Raw genomic sequence first — 21,758 nt, 5'->3', positions numbered from 1 at the left:
CAAAGTGAGACAATCTAATTTTTCTCCCATAGTTGCAGGCAAGACCTTTCCATAGTTAATAGCATCCTCACCAACTCAACCTCCTTCACCAAAGCCATACCAATCAAAGAAACTTATGCAAATAAGATCTCCGTTCCAAGATAGTCGTCTTCCAATCCTCTGCCCACCTTAGTTGAATTAAGGCTTCATATGCTCAAGGCTGGTAGAACTCCTCATCCCCCTCCAATTGTACATCATCCCAATCACTATTGTATCAGTCTCCTCTTTTTCTTTCCTGTCAAATTTTGGTTTTGGACGATATGGTGTGGTAGAGTTCTTTCCTGCTACAGATTCCACACTAACCTTGTTGTCGTCCAAACACCTGATGTCTGAAAAGTTCCAACTGAGAGCTTGGCCTACGAGTAGACATCTACATCTTTTTGGGCTTCAAAGGCACCAAACGAACTAGTCGATGGGCATGTGACTCACTAAAGAGTCATGCACCTTATTCCAAGGATCGGGCTCACACCCTCACATAAATCAAACCGAGATGGACCATCCTGCTTAGACCACTCCAAAACCAGCCCCTTTAAACTTAGTGCCCTTTTAACTAGCTTGTTAGACACGCCACCTTCTAAAACAACTTCTGCATAAGTTTTCACAAGTGCCATCTGATTCTTGTTATCAAGAGTCCTATTTTCATTAAAAGGTAAAACTTGTAGCAGCTCTTCTCTCCCCATCAGTAGTTGGGACTCCACTTCGAGACACCTATTTAAAACCTCCCTTGACCTATTCAACTCCATGTGACGCCTATCCTCCAAGCCATTCCTCTCGGCCAACACTGCCCCACCACATGTCACCATCCACCTCACCTTCATCGTCTTCCTTTCTCCTCCCTTCACAGAAAAACGTTTCAACTTCCAAATCGAGCCACACCTTATACCACACCCCTTCAGATTGAATGTTTAAGAATCTTGGTATCTGCTCTAGAAAAACTCTAACCACTTTTAACTTTGTAACACTCAGGTTCTTGACATTGAAAGCCAACAGCAGACCTCCCAATGCAAAAGCACATTTACAAAAAATGGTTTCCTTCCATAAATGTAAAGGCAGACCACATATGTTGATGATGAAAGCGCCATCGAAGGTCGGAAACTCATTTGACAAGGGGCACCACCTATTTAACCCCATTACACCCTCTCTGGTCTCAACATTTGAAACTTCCAAAACCAAACTTTCAACATCCAACAGAGCTTTATCCCCTACAAAAGGTTTAAAGAGAACCACTCAGTTTAGTGCAAGCTTCTTTGTCACATCTTCCAAAATATGTTCCCAAACTGGGGATTCTTTTTTTGAAGTTATCACATATCTCCTCTCCCAATCTTCTTTAGCACCTTCTATAGAAAGTTTTGCTTTTGTAGCCGAGAACCAAACAAACTCAATAAGACCTATTTTAATCTCTTTTTGAGACCCTACTGTCTCCTGACCGCTATCATCCCATGTTTTCTTGATCGCCAAGTCCTTCGCAAATGTAATATACTCCCCAACAGGTCTGCTAATTGAAATACTCAAATCATCTGATAAAGTCAAGAACTGTTGGAAGACATCTGCTATATGATTCCACCCCAGTCTCATTTTACCTTCAAGGATGCAAACCAACTTTTTCTTGCTAGGACTAAAAAACTCAGCAAGTTGCACATATGCACCACTCTTATTCTCCTGAGTTTCACCCCAATAAGTGGTATTGCCTTCCCTGTAACTACCTTTCCATTTTACCTTCCATTGAGAGTGTATAGCTCATTCGATGAAGCCTTTGAACCACAGTACAGCTTTCCCTTCAAGCAAAATAGTTGCTTTCAATTGCTCAATGAACTCCAGGACAGACCCATATCAGGTTCTTACCTCTTCCATAACAAAATTTTTGGCCTCAACTTTGATTTTCTTCCTCCGGACGTTTGCTCGAAGTCTCAAGCAAAACTCCTCTCAAAGTCCATCCCGCTTAATGTTACTTTTTTGACACACTATCAATTTTTGTTATGACTTAAATGGCCCACCTTCAACTTGGGCAAATCATGTAGTGGCTAGTGCTGGTAGTTCAAGCCAGGATACTTAACAAATTGATCAGATGCCTTCTACATCTATGAATGCCTCTAGGAAGAAGATGAAGAGTGTCCCACGTGATGAGTATGAGCAGCTTATCCAGGTCATGTCTCAACAGAATACAGCTACCCTTGCACATTCAGGTATGGCTTGTCTCAAACCCCCTCATTGGATTACCAACTCTGGAGCTTTTGATCATATGATTGGAACTCTGGGTGTGCTTTCCTCCCTTTCTCAGTGCTCCACATCACATTGTTACCCTTGCTAATGGTTCAACATCTTCCCTATGTGGTGTTGGTAATGATGACATAGATCCTTTATTCTTGTCCTCAGTTTTGTACATTCCCAAATTTCCTTTGTCTTATGTTTGTTAGTAAGCCGGCCGAGTCTCTTAATTACTCTATCACTTTTTATCCTTCTTCGTGTGTTTTTCAAGATCTCAAGACAGAGATGAAGATTGGTGGATGGCATTAAGTTGGTGAACTATATTATATTGATGGTGGTGGTGGTTCATCAATAGCTCTTCAAACATCTCTTTCTCCTCTTCAGTGACATTGTAGACTTGGTCATCCATTGCTTAAAGCACTTAGTTAGTTGTTTCGTCCTTGATTTGTCTTTCTATTTTGGATTAAGAGTCGTGTAAGTTAGGGAAACATCATTGTGTTCCCTTTAGGGTTGATAATCGTATGTCGAATCATTTTTCTTTAGTTCATTCAAACATTTGGGTCCAAATAAAATAGTGTCATACAATGGTTACAAATACTCTGTAATTTTGTTGATGATTATTCAAGGATGGCATGGTTTTATCTTATGAAAGAAAGGAGTGAATTGTTTTCCATTTTCCAAAACTTTTATGCTGAAATCTACAATCAATTTGGTGTATATAATATTAAGATTCTTCATTGTAATAATGGCCAAGCATACTCTTATACACCGTTTTAGGAGTATTTGGAACATGGCATTATCCATCAGACCTCGTGTACCTACACTGTATAGGAAAATAGGGTGCCTAAGAGAAAGAACAACCACCTTTTGGGAACTGCTCAATCCCTTTTGCATCATATGAATGTACCCAAACATTTTTGGAGTGATGTTGTGCTTACATCTTGCTTCCTTATTAACCGTATGTTCACGCCCATCCTTAAAGGTCATTCTCCTTTCACCATTTTGTTTCCTACCTTATTTCCGTTTCCTCTTACCCAAGGGTTTTTGGGTAAATATGTGCTTTGCCATAATCTTGGGCCTAGAATGGACAAATTAGATGCACGATCCACCAAGTGTATCTTCCTTGGCTATTCCCGAACTTTTTTTGAGTAAAAGTTTTATAACCTCATTTCTCGAAGTTCCTTTGTGTGTCCTGATGTTACTTTCTTTGAGTTTATTCCTTTTTTTTCTAGATCAGGTGATGTCTCTTCTTCTTCTTCTCCACCTCTTAAAGTCCCCATTAAGGACCCCATTCCTCTTGTTCCAGTTGTGACTAAGCCTTTGCCTCCCAGTGTTTTAAAAGTGCAAGGCACAAGGGCCAATTTGCGTTCGAGGCGAGGCGCCGCCTTTTTAAAGCAAGGCGCAAAAATACAAAAATTGCTAAAAAAAAAAAAAATCAGAAATTTCAAGAATGCCAAAAAATTCAAAAAATGCAAAAAAAAATATTACATTCCTAATTCTATGAGTCGTCGTTGTACCGCACCCCTCGAGGCAAGCCCAAACAAGTTCATGTTAGGGTCTTAAATTCTTAATTCTCACATAAAAATAATAATTTTATAATTTTATTTGCCTTTTAAGAAGATATTTTATTAAGATGAACGAATGAACAACACTAGCAAATAGGGGGTTTGGGCTTGGCACAAGAGGCGTGGTTGAGGGTCGGGGGCTTAGCCCCCGACCCAGCCGCTAGGTTCAAAAAAAAAAAAGCAAAAAAACGTACAATTTCCTTTTGAAATTGCTACGCCTAGGACTTGGGAAAGGTGCATACCCTAAATTGCACCTCGCCTATGCACCTAGGCGCTCCTTTTAAATCATTGTCGCCTCCAATGCCACTTCCTATTGAACAGCCGCCCATCTGCCAAGTGTATATGCATCAACATGTACCAGCTCCTCCAGCTTCTTTACCATCAACAGATCCAGCAGTTGTTCCCACACCAACTTTGCCCCCTGTTTCTGACCTTGATCTTCCTATTGCCTTACGGAAAGGTAAACACAGTTGCACACTTCATCTCATTTCAAATTATGTTTTTGTATCTCACCTTTCTACTTCACATCGCCAATTTGTTTCTAAGTTGTCTTCTATTTTCTATTTCGACAGACGTCCAAGAAGCCCTTGCCTCTCTAGGGTGGCGTCATGCAATGAAAGAATTCACATTTTTGGCTCATAATCATATGTTGGATCTCACCATGGTCCCTCCTGGTAAGCATGTTGTAGGTTGTAAGTAGGTATACACTGTTAAGTATTTACCTGATGGTAGTGTAGAGCGGCTGAAAGCTCGAATGGTTGCCAAAGGTTATTCCCAAATGTATGGTATTGACTACACCGAGACCTTCTCTCCTGTTGCTAAAATTGGTTCAATTCGTGTTTTAACATATCTAGCTGCTATTTATGATTGGCCTTTGTTACATCAAGAATGCCTTTTTTCATGGTGAGCTCCCTAAGGAGGCCTATATGGAAAAATCACTAGGGTTTGTTGCTTAGGGGGAGGATGGTAAGGTGTGCAGACTAAAGAAGGTCGTTTATGGACTTAAACAGTCCATCCCCCCTTGCATGGTTTGGTAGATTCGATGAAATGGTAAAGAAGCTTGGCATGAAACAGTGTTAAGTTGATCACTTAGTATTTAGCTATGATTGAAGTGTTGGGAAGATTTTACTGGTGGTACAGTGTAGATGACATTGATTGATAAAAAATAAATATGTAGATGACATTGTTATTACCGACAATGACAAGTTGGGGATTCGGAATTGATAGGTTGAAGATCCTTTTGTAGGGTCACTTCCAAACAAAGGACCTTAGTAAATTAAAATATTTCTTGGAGATAAACAACAAGGTTTAAGAAAGGTATTAATCTATGTCAAAGTATGTCCATGATTTGTTAGAGGAGACAAGATTCTTAGGTGCCAAACCAACTGAAACACCCATGGAACCAAGTACCAAGTTGAGTAGTGATGCAGGTGAGGAATTTGAAGATCCCGTAAGGTATAGGAGGTTGGTAGGTAAGTTAAACTACCTAATCATTACTCAGCCAGATATTTTATTTGTAGTTAGTGTTGTGAGTCAGTTTATGCAGAATCATCGAGTTCCACATTGGGATGCAATTCTAATGATTGTACGGTATTTTAAGGGAGCTCTTTGTCGTGGCTTATTATAGAAGAGTGGAGGAAGTCTTGAAATAAAAGGATACACTAATGCTGATTGGATTGGTTTTGTATCCGACAGAAGGTCCACTATAGGTTATTGTATCTTTCTTGGGGGTAATTTGGTGACATGGAAGAATAAGAAACAAACAGTGGTGGCAAGAAGCTGTGTAGAAGTTGAATATAGAATTTGTGAACTAGTGTGGTTGAGGAACCTCCTACTAGAAATGGGGTACTCAATTGACACCCCTATGAAACTTTATTGTGACAACCAAGTTACAGTCCACGTCTCTTCTAACCCAATCTTTCATGAGAAAACAAAACATATAGAAGTTGATTATCATTTGTTCACCAAAGGGTTGAGTAGGGGAAGAGTGGATTATAAATGTAACAAGTTGGGACTATATGACACATTCATCAGCTTGAGGGGGAGTGCTAATGTCGATTGTACACGGGGTAGTTTGGTCTTTTTATTTATATTTGGTGTGAGGTGTAATGTTTAAGTTGAGTGGCGTGTCCCATATTTAAGTAGGGGCACAACAATCTATAGGTACCATGGTAAGGCTTTGGAGGTCAAGTCTCCGAAGGTCTGGAGAGACAATGGGAAGAGAGAGGACATGAGGGTAGAGGAGGAGGAGGAGAGAGAAAGAGAGAGAGAGAGCCTCTTGAGAAACCCTAGGTCAGGGTTATATTGTCTTGTCTCCTCGGGGAAGAATTGCTCTCTCCCTTTTATAGAGAGGAAGTTAAGGAAGAAATTCTTTCCTATTAGGAAATGAGATATTTCCTTTAGTTTGACTATTAAGGGATCGTTATTAGAGAATCATATCCTTTCTAGATTCTCTCCGTATGCGACCCTATTATACTAACATGGTGCGGGTGACATCATCGTTTGGCGGGCGTACTTTCATTACACTCGCAAGCGTAACTTAAAGATGCACGTATAACCGGTATCTATTCCCATTCTGTCATGATTCCGCAGTTCTGTAATGGTGTCAGGTTCATCATAGTTTTACGCATGTTCGGGTTCATCGCAAATCCATGTGTCTGGGGTCCATCGCAAACTTGTGCGTGTCTTAACTTTATCGCAGATTCGCACTAGCCTAAATTCATCACGACCTGTCCCGAGTATGAGCTCATTGCAATCGCGGATCTACGATGAACTCGTCACAATCGCGGATCTGCGATGAACTCATCACAATCGTGCGATGGGTTCTGGATTCATCGCAGGCGTTCGTGTAGTGTTGGTTTGACGCCTTTTGTACTATGTGGGTCTTAGTGACCACTATGTACCTACACAATCATCCTGTTTTATTATAGAAACTATATATATAAACCTGACCGACTAGAAAGACTAATTTTCTCTCTTGTTCAAACCAATCTTTTCTTATCCTCTCTTCTCTTCTCTTCTCTTCTTCTCTCTTCTATCTCCTTTAACCTCTTTCTAAGGCTGCTCTTAATTGAATACTAGTGCAGATCAGAACTTTTTCACTAACAAACAATTCCAGTCCACCAAGTCATAGGCCTTCTCAATATTCAGCTTACAAACAAAGCCTTGATTGCCTAATCTCCTCATCTCCTCCACACATTCATTTGCTATAAGGACCTAATCTATAATTTGTCTACCCAGTACAAAGGCTCCTTGAGCTTGAGTAATGAGAGAGGGAAGAACCTTTTTGATCCTCAGTGATAGCACTTTTGCCACAATCTTATAAATGTTGGTCACCAAACTAATCAGCCTGAAATCTTTAGGATGTTTTGCATCTAATCTCTTAAGGATAAGAGCTAAGAAAGTGGCATTGACTCGACGACTAATGACATGGTTGTTTTCAAACTCCCTGAAAACTTCAAACAAATCTTCTTTGATAGTGTCCCAGCAATCTTAATAAAAGGCCATAGTGAACCCATCAGGTCCAGGAGCTTTGGATCTAACCATAGAGAAAACAGCTTGTCTTATCTCCTCCTCTTCAAAGTTTCTCTCCAACCAACACACCTCTAAGGCAACTTGGCCATTCCAAATCCTCCACTCTCATCCAACTCCCCAAAGAACAGCCCCTAAGTAAGACTGTTAAAAACTAGAAACTTAAGGATGTTGAGTTGGGCCGATTTCTAGTTATTGGGCCCAGTTATTTATTTCTTATTTTTAAGTTGTTAAGTTAGGAAGTTGTTGGGCTTTAGGCCCATTAGTTTATGTTTTTAAGTTGTAACTATTCAGCTACTTAAGTAGCTGCCCTACTAAGGGCATTCTTATAATCTCTTATTCTTTTAAGTTGAGTATATAATACAAAGAGAGGTTGGCGGCCAGAATGAATTCAATTCTGGTTGACATCCTACTGTTGAAACTCTTCACCTTCTTCTTCTTTCACTTCACAAGGAATTTATCTAAAACTGCAATCAGTGATTTCTACTTGGTACCAGAACAGACCGAAGGTTCCTTGAGTTGTTCTATCATGCAGCCCTAGATTGGCCGGCTGCATGGTGATTTTGGAAGCTGATCGAAGATCTCAAGTAAGCCCAGTTTTTGGATTTTTTGGTGGATCTGTTTGCCCTATAGCTGGTCTAGGGTTTTGTTACGAACCCGGTTAGGGACATAACGTGAGTTTCGTCTGCTTCAAGGGAGACAAGAGACTTCCAATAAAAATCTAAGGAAAATTCTTCAATTGATAAGCTTTGAAGGAGCAAAGGAAATATAAATACAGACTCCTCTAACAGACTCATACAAATACCCATAACCCATTACCTTACGTGACTAACCGTGACACTTTCCCACTACTAACTGACCCCAAAAATAAGGAACAAGTTTCTAACAAATTTCATAGTTGGGCCACATGGCTCTCCACTACTTGCATAGCCTAACAACTAACATAAAAATACCCACTACTTAATTCTTCTAATTTAGACCACATTCAATAAGTGGGCCGACTAATGGCCCCATTAGTGGGTCCGTGACATTCTGGTCTAGACTTTGTGTGTCCTTGAGGACAAGGACGCTTCCACAGGGGTGGAAATGTCATGTGTAGCAATTTTAATTTATTTATTTCAGATATTTTGGTTTACTGGGTCAGTTCAAATAACTAACAGTAGTGGGCTAGAGAATGGTTAACGTGAGCTATTCTTTAGCTAGCTATTTTTTAGTCATTCGGTTGCTATTTTCTAGTAATTGTTGTTGTTTAATCTCTAAGTTGTCGAGTCTGTTAAGATATAAATTTCCTTATTCTCGAGCAATAAAATCATCAGATGAAAAACTTCCAAAAACTTGTCTTTGTTTTCTGCTTTCCAAATTCTTTCAATTCTGCTCTTATTTTGTCTTAGCAACATAAATCGAGGACGAGGTAGGGGGCGAGCAAGGGGACGGGGACGTGCCATTAACTTAGAACGTGACAGTTTTTTTATATATGCCTTATGAGAACTCACCCCTAAAAGCTAGTTGTTAGAGGGAGGGAACCCAAGCACATATATACCCCACAACAGCATCCCATTCTACCGATGTGGGATACCTCACATTGGCATCCCATACTACCAACATGGGACAAATGGTTCATAACATCCCACCACACTTCCACAGTCCCGGCACTCACGCAGGCTGGCTTTGCACTAGTCCACCTAGTCCCGACCGAACACTGCAATACCGAAGTCACCACCTTGCGACGCACGATTGCAACTGGGAGGCATAGTGTAGCTCTGATACCATTTGATATGTGCCTTAGGAGAACTCACCCCTAAAAGCTAGCTATTAGAGGGAGGGAACTCAAGCACATATATACCCCACAACAGCATCCCATTCTACCGATGTGGGATACCTCACATTGGCATCCCATACTACCAACATGGAACAAATGGTTCGTAACAAGTTTCCCATCAAAATCAGGAGAAACTAGAGAAAGGGGGAGAGTCATGTTTCTGTTGGACTCTTCAATTTTGACCTAGGAAGTGGCACCCTAATTTTTTGGGGTTCCTTGGAGTTTTATGAGGGGGGCGATTCAAGTCCTACCTGTTTTGGAGGTTTCTAGAGAGAGCGGCTGCCTCTTCTCTCTCTTCTTCCATCCCGCAAAAAAGGAATCTTTTGTGAGAGGACCATCTAAGGCACCAAAAGGGTGTCATTGGCACCAAAAGTGATTTATTTGATATTCTTGCATATTACAATAACCTTCTACCCCCTTTTTGATAATTATGGAAGGTAACAGAGTTGAAAACAAGCCCAAGAGTGAAATAGGACCAGTGGGAAGAGGTGTTGGAGGCCTTTTCGGGGCTGGAACCATTACTACAATTAAGTTCGATACTCAAATTACATAGAATGGTCACAATTTGCAAAGATGGCCATTGGTGCTCATGGGAAGTTGGGGTATATCATTGATGAAAAAGTGAAACCCGAAACTAACAACTCCCGGTGGGTACAGGAAAACTATATGGTGATGACTTGGCTATGTAATTCGATGTTGCCCCATATAAGTAAAAATTTTGTGTGTGCAAATACAGCTAAGGAAATATGGGATGGGGTTGCAGAAACCTATTCACAGAGGGAGAATGTTGCTAGGACTTATCAGTTGAGAAATCAAATTATTGCTACAAGGCAGGGAGAGACCTATTGTTGTTTACTTTTCAGCCCTTAAAACCCTATGGTAGGAGATTGACCATCTGGAGACAGTTGTTTGGGAAACCACTAAGGATGCAACTACCTATCAGAAGCTCCTAGAGAAGTATATGGTTTTTGAATTTCTTGCTGGCCTTAATCCCAAGTATGATATTGCAAGACAACACATTCTTTCCAAGGACAGTGTTACTCTCTCCTAGGCATATGCTTTTGTGTCGGGGGAAGAGAGTAAGAGAAATGTGATGATAAAAAATTCTGGTTTTGATCAATCAGCCATGGTTAACGCTGTGAGACCTAAACAAAGTGGAAACCAAGGTGGTAGTGAAATCAAGAAGGAAGACAAAAAGGATTTGATTTGTGACTACCGTAAGAAGCCTAAATACACAAGAGATACTTGCTGGAAGCTTCATCCTCATCTAAGGCCGAATAGACTCAAAAACAAGAAGGGAAATGCTCGCATGGCAGTCACTGGTGACATTCCGGCCCCTCCCACTGTAGCTACTCTAGAGTCTGTTGTAGCTGCTGCAGTGAGGGCCGAACTTGAGAGATATGGGTAGTTCCTAAATTAGTGGAATACAATCAGTTCTAATTCAGTAATAGGTGGACAGCCAGGTACAGGTGATTCTGGTGGAGCACACTCTACTTCCTTTGCTCATACAGGTAGTTCACATGCCACTGCAAATTATGTTTCTACTACAGGTAAGGAGGGGCCTCCTTGGATTATAGATTCTAGAGCCTCATAGCACATGACCCATAGTTCCACTATCTTTTCCTTTTACCAGCTCTATTCTGACAGAGATAGAGTCTCCACAGCTAATGGATCTCATGTTCCCATTGCTAGGAAGGGGTCTTGTCAAGATTAATGATTCCATTTTCCTTCCCTCTGTCCTTCATGTTCCCAGATTAAGTACTAACCTATTATCTGTTAGTAGTCTGACTAAGAACCTGAACTGTTCCGTAATTTTTTCTCCTGGTCATTGTATTTTACAGGATCTGGATTCAAAGAGGACGATTGGGAGTGACTGTGAAGTGAATGGAATCTACCTCCTAGATGTGCTTCCTCCTTATCAAGGTCATCATGTCAGCAGGGATAGTGAGTCAGGTTCTGTGAGTCAGATTATGATTTGGCATAATCGGTTAGGTCATCTGTCTTTTTCTTTGAGTTTCTTGTTTCCAAAGCTTTTTGAGTCTGTTAATTTGCCAAGTCTAGAGTGTGAAAGTTGTCAACTTGGAAAACATTGTAGGCATTCCTTTAAATCTAGTAATAAAAGATGTTCATCTCCTTTTGATGCTATTCATTCTGATGTGTGGGGACTTTATCATGTTCCTTCTATGGGTGGTTATCGATATTTTCTCTTATTTGTGGATGATTTTTCTCGATATTCTTGGATTTACTTAATGAGATCCCGAGATGAGGTACCATCCTTTAAGCTAGTAATAAAAGATGTTCATCTCCTTTTGATGCTATTCATTCTGATGTGTGGGGACTTTATCATGTTCCTTTTATGGGTGGTTATCGATATTTTCTCTTATTTGTGGATGATTTTTCTCGACATTCTTGGATTTACTTAATGAGATCCCGAGATGAGGTACCATCCTTGGTAAAGCAATTTCATCAGATGGTACTAACACAGTTTTGGATACGAATAAAGGTGTTCAGATCAGATAATGCCAGGGAATGGTGTTTGTCCATCAGAGTAGTTCCTACAATTCACAGCAGAATGGTGTTGCAAAAAGAAAGAACAGGCACATTGTTGAGATTGCAAGAAGCATGATGATCACATCTACAATTCCAGTTCATTTTGGGGGTGATGCAGTTCTCACAGCAGTCTTTTTGATTAACAGAGTGCCCTCCTGTATACTTGGATTCAGCACCTCATTCAGTCTCCTTTTTCCTGTGGGGGAGATGTTCCATATTCCTCTCAGAGTGTTTGGGTGTGTTTGCTTTGCACATATTCTTGGTCCTCGTCGTTCAAAACTTGATCCAAAGGCAAAGAAGTGTGACTTCCTTGGATATGTAGAAAATTAAAAAGGGCACCGCTGCTATGATCCAGTCTCTAAGAGTCGGTATATTACTATGGATGTCACCTTTTTTGAGTCCACATCCTTCTTCTCGAAGAATCCTTCTCAGGGGAAGTGTTTTGGGGAAGTGAGTGAGCAGTCTATCCCTCTTCCGATTCCAATTCTTGTGTCCACTCCTATGTCTAATCCTCCTATGTCACCTACCTTACCACCTCCCTTGCGTCCTACTTCTCAGCGTTACTCACGACAGAGACTTCACAGGGACGTTGATTCCACTGCAGCAGAACTCACATCACTTCCTGCCAGTTCCTTGGAGACTCCAGATTCAGCTGACACAGATTCAGGTATTCCTCTTGATCCCTCTACTGTTTCAGTTCCCATTGATTCTACTAATCCCATTACAGATAACCTGGACCTTCCAATTGCTCTCAAAAAAGGGAAGAGAAAGTGTACTACTCATTGTATTTCACAGTATTTATCCTACAGTGGACTTTCTCCTTCCTATCGTGCTTTCCTTTCCTCTCTTGACTCTGTGTCTATACCCAAGGATGTCAGTGAGGCTCTCTCCAAACCTGAGTGGAAGACAACTATGCAAGAAGAGATGGAAGCCTTAATTAAAAACCAAATATGGGAGATTGTGGATCTACCTGAAGGCAAGGAGACTGTTGGATGCAAATGGGTTTACATAGTCAAATAAAAGGCAGATGAAAGTATAGAAAAGTATAAGGCCAGACTTGTTGCAAAATGGTACATACAAACCTATGGCATTAATTACTTAGAGACCTTTGCACTAATTGCAAAGATGACTTATGTTCGGATACTTTTCTCTTGCTACCACATACTCTTAGCCCCTGTTTCAACTTGATGTGAAGAATGATTTCCTAAATGGAGATCTGCAAGATGAAGTGTATATGGATCTTTCTATTGGTTTCTACAGTAATGCTGAAAAGGGAAAGGTATGCAAACTTAAGGAGTCACTTTATAGTTAAAAGCAGCCACCCAGAGAATGGTTTAACAGGTTCAAGAAGGCCTTGGTTGCTTTTGGCTACTCTCAGACTCAATCTGACCATACCTTGTTTGTGAAGCGGAGAGATCCTTGGTGTCAGTCCTAATTTTTATGTGGATGATATTGTTGTCACAGGAAATGACCCAAGTGAGATTGACAGTTTAAAGAAGAATCTACACAGGGAATTTCAAATTAAGGATCTTGGAGTGCTTAAGTACCTCTTGGGCATTGAAGTTGCAAGATCAAAACATGGAATCTTCATTTCTTAGAGAAAGTATGTTCTGGATCTTCTACAAAAAACAGGGAAGCTTGGAACAAAGGTAGTCAGCACTCCTATTGATCAGAATCACAGAATTAATGCATTAGAAGGTGAGTTGGTAAAAGACATTGGGAGATATCAGAGACTTGTGGGGCGGATGTTGTATTTGTGTATGACAAGACCAGACATCTCCTATGCAGTGAGTGTGGTGAGTCAATACATGCATGCCCCACGAGTCCAGCATTGAGAGGTTGTTGACAGGATTCTTGCTTATCTGAAGGGATACCCAGGCAAAGGCATACTATTTGTTGATCATGGACAGTTGAAGCTAGAGGTTTATACAAATGTCGATTGGGCAAGATGCTTGATGACAGGAGATCTACTTCAAGAGTATGCACCCTTATTGGTGGAAAAGTAAGAAACAAACAGTGGTGGCAAGATCAAGTGCAGAAGCAGAATACAGGGCCATGGCACATGGAGTTTTAAAACTTCTTTAGATCCGTTCCTTGTTAGGAAAGATTGGTGTAAAGGCAAAAGAACCTATGATGATGTATTATGAAAATCAGGCAGCAATTAACATTGCCCATAACCCAGTTCAACATGACCGGACAAAGCACATTGATGTGGATGGACACTTCATCAGAGAAATGGTGACTTCTGGGGAAGTTTGTCTCCCATGCATTGCTTCTGATCTGCAGCTTGCTGATGTTCTCACAAAAGGTGTTGTAAGAAACAAGCTAGAGCATGATCTACGCAAGTTGGGAATGTGTGCCATTTACTCCCAACTTGAGGGGGAGTGTTGAGTTGGGCCGATTTCTAGTTATTGGGTCCAGTTATTTATTTCTTAATTTTAAGTTGTTAAGTTAGGAAGTTGGGCTTTAGGCCCATTAATTTATGTTTTTAAGTTGTAACTGTTCAGCTACTTAAGTAGTCGAGCACTAAGGGCATTCTTGTAATCCCTTATTCTTTTAAGTTGAGTATATAATAAAAAGAGAGTTTGGCGGTCATAATGAATTCAATTCTGGTTGACATCCTACTCCTTTTCTTCTCCTCTTTTCTTCTCTACTATTGAAACTCTTCACCTTCTTCTTCTTTCTCTTCACACAGAATTTATCTAAAACTGCAATCAGTGATTTCTACTAAGAAAATAAAAAAAAAAAGATTTTACACCTAATGGGGATAAGAATGCCAAGGCTTTTGGAGCACGTTCACATCTATTGTATTTGTATGTTGGGGAACTTGGAAAGAAGGGCATACACATAACTTCAAGGAAAGTCTAGAATTAGATGCACTAGCTTACCCCCAATACATCTAAAAAGCTTTATTTGGAAATCAACTTTGGTCTGGCTTTAACTTAGTTGATGAACTGTATAGACATGTAAGTTGTATAGTGTATACTCTTGAGAAACAATTCTGTTTTATTTAATATTTTTCGCTTTACCCAACTGACAACATGACATCAAAAGATTCCTCAAGACAACTTTTTAACTAATCGCTACCTTAAAATAAAATGAAACCTATATATAAAATAAAATAAACCACCTTAAATTTGTTAGATTTTACAAAATTGTCGCAACAAATCCTAAAAAAGGGAGATTGAGTGACTTTCAGACTAATGATACTTGGAGATAAAGTGGTTTTCCTCCTCTCTGTTTTTGAATATGGTGTGTGTGTGTGTGTGTCTGCATGTGTGCATGCAAATACATCTGTGAGACAGATAGACAGAGAGGCAGGTAAAGAAATGACTTAAATGGTTTTCAAAGAAAAAGTGATAGACAATTACCTGTGATTAACAAACCTTGCAACATTTCCATAATATGTAGCATCTAAACATAATGCTTCTTCATCTTTTAAGACCCCTTCTGAGCCCCAATCAGCATCTAATAATACTGGGTATGTATGTTTCTCATTGCCGCTGCTTCGCATATTTCTCTCATGTAACTCCAAGTTTGTTAAAATTTCCCCAACATATTCACATACAAAAGCACCTCTCGGTAGGTCCTCAAGGGTACGTAGACCCCACCCTTTCTCTTCAGATGTCAAGAAAACCTGAAATATTAAAAGGTTATCAAATTCCCGTAATTCAGAGATGATATTTAAACCTAAACTTAAACAAGATATATGTGCCCTATAACTAGCTTCTGAAAAATCATTTCTGCCTCTATTAAGTTGTATTTAAAAAACTTAAACAATACATATATAATTTTTCTCAACAGGGACTTGTATATAATTCATTATTCAGAAAAATCCTTAGATTCAAGTTGCCATAAAAGAATCAAAAAGCAAGATACAGATCTAGAGTCAACTAACAGTTGCATGTAAGATCCTAAGGACAAAGATTGACCTGTAAGTTGCGTGTTATGCCACGTTGCACTACTCGGTTGCCACATTGCTTATTGCAGCCACATTTGCTCCAGCATTCTTTAATAAATTTCCTCACTAGATGGCCCTTGCATGGGTCAGGTAAATCCTCATTCTTGGACCTTTCCAGAGGGCAATCCTTACAATAAAAGAGGCGATGTTGCTGGGGGTCATGATTCATAGAAATTGCTTTATCCAAAAATTCTTTCTTAACTAGACCTTCTAGAGTGTAGGCAAACTCCCCTCCAGTTTCCTGTGCACATGCACAAGGTATGGATGATGACAAACAGTCACCCAAACAGCTTGAACAACAATCTTCATCTGCAATCCGAGCAAGTGAGAAGCTCACATACCCATTTTGATAAACAATGTTCTGTGGTATGTAAAAAAAGGTTGGTGGATACTTCTCATTGCTAATTTCGTTTACAACTGATATTTTGACTCTTTCTTCACCCTTGGATATGTCATTGACATCATGAAGGGGCCTGATATCATCAAGAGAAATGTGGTGTTGCTGAACCACCACCAAACTACGTGAATTTGAATACTCTGGATCTTTCGGTTCATTTTTCTTCATACTCCTTTCACCATTAGAATTCCCAACAAACTTCTGGTTGCATTTCACAACATGGTTAAGGCCACCCAAACCATTCAGACCAAGAAGCTCTGATATTCGGGGTACATGAAACGCAATAGAAGAATGCAAATCTAGAGATCCATTTGAAAAACTTGCTGGCAAACAAAAATTGCTGGAAGGGCTGCCATTGGAACCCAATGAATTTTTCATATTATCCTTTGATGTTATTTTGGTTAATCTTTGTTGTTCATCATCAGCAGAATTAGTACCCAATTCCAGAAAGCACTGGCACAATTCCTTCATCAGGTTCATCACAGAAAATCCAGGATCAGTAATCCTGTAAGTTTTGAGACATTTATCTTCTACCATCTTTAGAACTGTATCTAAATTTGGCATCTGAAAGTCTTTATGTCCAACAGCAGAGCTACAGTTAAGAGAAATTTTGACCTCTCCCAAGGGTGACGAAGCAATTTCAAAATTAGCAAGAGATTCCTCGTCGACATTTGTAAGTTCAGAATTTGTTCCAGTCTTGCATGCTAGGTCTGAAACATCTTGGTCCATAGCATCCACATTAGACATCATGGGGTCCAATCTTTCTGTTTCTGCAGTAGAATCATCTCTAACCAAATAATGTCCATTACGTACAGGATCTGGGATAGCTATAAAATATAAAGCTAGCTGGTTAATATTCCATTCTTTTTTTTTTTCAAATCGAAAAAAGGCATATATGGATCTTATTCTGCAGAATAACAACAACAAATTACTTGCTATTTTTTGTCAATAATAATATATAATCTTATCGAGAAATGATGACACAAACAGTACTTCTAGAAATATACTATGTTAGGTAAAAGCATACAGGGGAAACAATACAACAATTATAGTTGTATCTGGATCTCCCACAATAAGTTCACAGCCAAAATATTTGCAAGAGAAATATTTTCACCAAATTTTGTAATGTTTGACTGCAACTTGAAGATAAATTTGGAAATTTGGGTCATTGACTGAAATCCTAGATTTTAGACTTGTGCGGAGGAGAGAGACTTCCATCATTCAAAAGGTTTCTTCAATGTGACTTAAGGAGACAGTCACCTAGTAGAACTCTTAAAAGCAAAATTCATGATCTCATCCAACACTCCAAGTAAAATCACTTGTTTTAGAAAGAATGCAAGTCATTTTCCCCATTAACACTCTAGTTTTGAATAAAGTTTTCCCTTAGTTTTTTTTTTTTTTTTTGATAAGTGGTAAAGATGATTGTATTAATTATAAACTATAGAGGAAGGCAAGCAGCCCTCAATCATGTACAAAAAGTGTGCCTGTAAACATGCATAGAAATCAAAATATCAGAGATGACCAATTATCAATAAATGACTAGATGGAGTTCCCTCAAAGTCCATAAAATACCAGCCCATTTTTCAGAGTCCATTCCACCTTGGTAATGACCACCTCCAATGGAGCACATTTACCTTCAAAATTCTGCAATTCCACTCCTTCCACACTATCCAGCAGATAGCGAAGGGAAAACAATTCCATGGGAACTTCCCTTTGGTTGACATTGGACCCATTCTCCAAGAAGGTAACAGCTCAGCAAATGAGTGAGGAAGAACTTATCGGACCTGAAATAGCCTTAAAAATGGCGCCAGATCTCATAGTAGGGGGCAATGAAGTAACAAATAGTGAACAGACTCTGAAGCCAAACCACATAGATAATGCATAGCATACACCTCCATATCCCGCTTCACTAAGCATCCACACAGCCTGAATCCTCTCTTCCAGCAAGCTAGACAAAAAATATAATCTTGGAAGGCACCTTAGATTTCCAAATCCAAGACGATGCAACCTTATCAAAAGGCCCCAACAGAACATGGTAGCAAGATTTGGTTGAAAACAGCCATCTCTTCTCCCCAGACCACAGCTGAGCATCACCAGATATAGGGTCAATCTACACCCCATACAGCCTGCCCAGTAAATCCTCAAAAAAAGTCACTTCCCAATCAATTAGGTTTGCACCAACCTAGGAGACCAGCCCGCTTGGCCATTAAACAGCTCCACAAACTCATTAACTGCCCCTTGTTAGAGGCAATGGCAAAGAGAGGAAGGAAGAGCTCACAAAGGCCAAAACTCATTACAAAAGGAGATATGTTGCCACCATCTCCAATTTGCAAACGACATAATAATCTTTTGTGAAGGTTATGATTTGATGGAGGTAAGGAATCTGAAGGATTTAATAATCCACTTTGAGAGGGTCTCAAATTTAAAGGTAAATTTTGAGAAGAGTTGTGTTGTGGGAGTTCACTTGAACAGAGAGGAGTTGGAGTCTATAGCAGCCTTCCTGGAATGCACCTGCACTCAGTGGCCTCTATCCTACTTAGGACTTCCATTAGGTGCAAATCCAAAGGAAAATAGGTTCTGGAACCCGGTGGTGGAAAATTCGAAAAAAGATTGGCAGCTTGGAAGAGAAACTATATTTTCAAGGAGGGTAGAGTTACTTTGATTAAAGCAACTTTAGCCAACTTGCCTTTATACTTCCCGTCAGTATTTAGAATTCCTAAAAGAGAGGCAAAGAGGTTGGAAAAACTAACGAGGGATTTCTTATGGGATCCTGGTGAAGAGAAAAAATATCACTTGATGAGGTGGGAGGTGGTGTGTCGGAGTAAGGAAGGAGGAGGGCTAGGATTAGGGAATGTGGTGAACAAGAATGAGGCTCTTTTAGGTAAGTGGCTTTGAAGGTGGCCCCTGGAGAGGGAGAGGTTGTGGCATGAAGTAGTGAAAAGTATCCATGGCTATTCCGAATCAGGTTGGGATGCAGGAGTATCCCGAAGGGCTTTACTCACAACACCTTGGAAGGCTATCTCTGGCATTCTCCCCAAGTTCCTCAGTTTTGTAAGGTATGATGCTTGCTTTGGGAACTCCATTCTTTTTGAAGATACTTGGGTGAGCTCTCAACCCCTAAAAGGTTGTTTCCCTTCTCTCTATTCCATCTCCCTCTTTAAAAAGAAACCCATTTCTTGGTTCCTTCCCCCCCCCCCGGTTCGCCCTTTGGCCTTAAATTGGGGTTTCAAGTTTCGAAGAGGGTTAAGAGATGAAGAATTCCTTTGTGTTTCAGAGCTGTTGTTGCTTCTAGATTCGGTGTGTTTGGACCCCCCCCCTAACCCAGATACAAGAGTCTGGTCCCTAACCCCAGTTGGCTCATTCACTTGTGCTTCTTTCTTTAAAGCCCTTTGTTCCAATCCCTCCTCTCAAGTCTTCCCCGTTAAAGAAGTATGGCCAAGACCAAATCCCCCCAAAATAGCAGTGTTCTGTTGGGAAGCCTATTATGGTAAGATCAATACTGTGGAAAACTTGCAAAAGAAGAAACCTTTTATGTGTTTGTCCCCTAATTGGTGCTCTCCGTGTAAAGTGAAGGGTGAGGACTGTAACCATTTATTGATATCATGCTCCTTTGCTACCAATATTTGGAACTGGGTTGTTTCATTATTTGGGTGCAGGTGGAATTTGCCCTCTGAAGTAAAGCTGTTGTTCACTCCGGCTGCTTTTGGGAGATTGACAAAAAGAGGGAAGCTAATGTGGAAATGTATCAAAGCTGCTACGTTGTGAACTAGGATGAGAGAAATGCTAGAATATTTCAAGAACATGAAAGAAGTCTTGCTAAAATTAAGGAATGCATATTGACAAGGACTATTTCATGGTTAAAATCTCCACACTTGTTGGCAGATTAATCCTTTGATGACTTAAGGAGAAATTGGGCTGCAGTGGCTGCCGTAGTTTCCAACAAGATCAAATCACAAGCTGAATGGATTTCCCCAACGGATGGTGTGGTAAAGTTGAGTTTTGATGGAAGCTGCCAAGGTAACCCGGGGCCATCAGGAATTGGTGGGATTCTGAGAGACAAAGACAACAATATGTTCTCTATTTTCAGGATCACTGGGTGAAGGTGATTCAATAAGGACAGAGCTACTAGCAGCGGTACAAGGTATACATATGGCTAGTCAAAGTGGAGTGACAAATCTGCTAGTAGAAGGGGATTCCAAGGTGGTAGTAGGCTGGCTAATTATCCCAGAAACAGCTTGTTGGGGTTACAGGGATCTGTTAAAGAAAGTTAAATGGATGAAAAGAAATATGACTGTCAGGTTTCAGTGGGTTAGAAGATCAGCAAATGCAATGGCTGATTCTCTGGCCAAGCAGGGGGTGTCAAGGGGAGATCTATTTTGGGCTACTTTGTAATTGTGTTTCAGGCTTGGGCAGTTTTGGTGTATATGGTTCAGTCCTAGGGGGGTAACATCTCGTGCCTCCTCCTAGGCTGATTGTATTTTGTTATTTGATTTAATAAAATTACTCACATTTATCAAAAAAAAAAAAGAGAGATGTTGCTACCACCTCCCGGTTTGCATCTAAAATTCTTCTGGAATTGAGGCATCCTAGCCCAAAATCCCTTTTGACACACAGGTGTCATAAGACTGTCAAGGAACAACAGGGGACCAATCTATAGGCGCCCTACCATACTTGCACTCAATGGTTTGCTACCAATAAATGTTTTCTTTCTTGCTCATACCTCCACAACCATTTACAAAGGAGGGCATCTTTCATGGCTCTCAAATCTCTAGTTCCAGTTCCACCTATCCTTGGGCTTGCAAACCGTGTCCCAAGCAATCAAATGAAACTTTTCTCCTCATTTACACCCTCCCACAAAAAAGTCTCTCAACTTCTCCAAAATTCTATCCACCAAAGCCAATAAAGAGAACAATGGCAGGTAATATGCTCGCAAGCAAGATAAAACATTTTGGGTCATAGTTGTCAAGGCGTCTAGGTGATTCTGGGTGACACTGGGGTGCCTAGTCACCTAGTTGCCTAGGTACATAAGAATTTTATAATACAATGAAGTAACTTGCTAGTTCCTAGTTTTATATACCATTCAGCATGCATATTAATTGAAAAAATAGCAATTTTCTTTATTAAAAACATTAATTTCCTCTAAAAATGTGGCAAATCATCATATCTAAAAGATAAAAAAAGCTTCTAAATATAATAATTTCATTATTTTCAAAAACAATATTACTATAATAAGCATTTAATAAAGCAATTTCATATCAATTAGAAACTAAAGAAGGTTATTACTTTATATAATAAAAATTCAAGATGGAAAGTAAAATAGAATAAAAAAGGAAGCAATTGCTGTTTTATTTAATTGAAGAGAGAGGGGGAAATTAAAAAAAAAAAAAAAAAAAACTCTATACTTCTATTATTTTTTTTCATTTTTCTCTCAAAACCTTTTGGTCTTTAAAATTTCAATAGTAAAACATTAAAACAAAGTATAAATAGGATATATTCACACACATATTAATAAGATTCATCAATATAAATGATAGCATTATAAGGCACCCATCTTTTCATTTTTGTTGCCTAGGCAGGTGCCTAGTCTCCTAGATGGGCGCCCAGTGGCCTTAAGTCAAGGCGTTTGGGCGAGGCGACCGGCCAAGGGTGCCTAGGCAATGCCTTGACAACTATGATTTGGATCGAAGTAAT

The 21,758-nt window shown here is 39.8% G+C and overlaps 1 protein-coding gene across 4 annotated transcripts in view; it reads right to left on the bottom strand.

Moving 5' to 3' along the window:
* Nucleotides 1-21,758, bottom strand: part of LOC148878695 (putative inactive histone-lysine N-methyltransferase SUVR2) — a 65,466-nt gene that overhangs the window by 30,028 nt on the left and 13,680 nt on the right. For all 4 annotated transcript variants that reach the window (XM_088958740.1, XM_088958753.1, XM_088958763.1 and 1 more), the window contains exons 5-6: nucleotides 15,642-16,894; nucleotides 15,081-15,346 (exon numbers count right to left, since the gene is read on the bottom strand). In XM_088958740.1, the coding sequence (XP_088814866.1) occupies nucleotides 15,081-15,346; nucleotides 15,642-16,894 (1,519 nt within the window). The remainder of the gene's footprint in view (nucleotides 1-15,080; nucleotides 15,347-15,641; nucleotides 16,895-21,758) is intronic.

Source organism: Nelumbo lutea, chromosome 1, assembly GCF_056320005.1.
Source record: "Nelumbo lutea isolate HS-2025 chromosome 1, American lotus-T2T, whole genome shotgun sequence".
Classification (NCBI taxonomy): Eukaryota; Viridiplantae; Streptophyta; class Magnoliopsida; order Proteales; family Nelumbonaceae; genus Nelumbo; species Nelumbo lutea.
The sequence above is the reverse complement of the archived record's forward strand: the minus strand, read 5'-3'. Positions and strand labels throughout refer to the sequence as shown.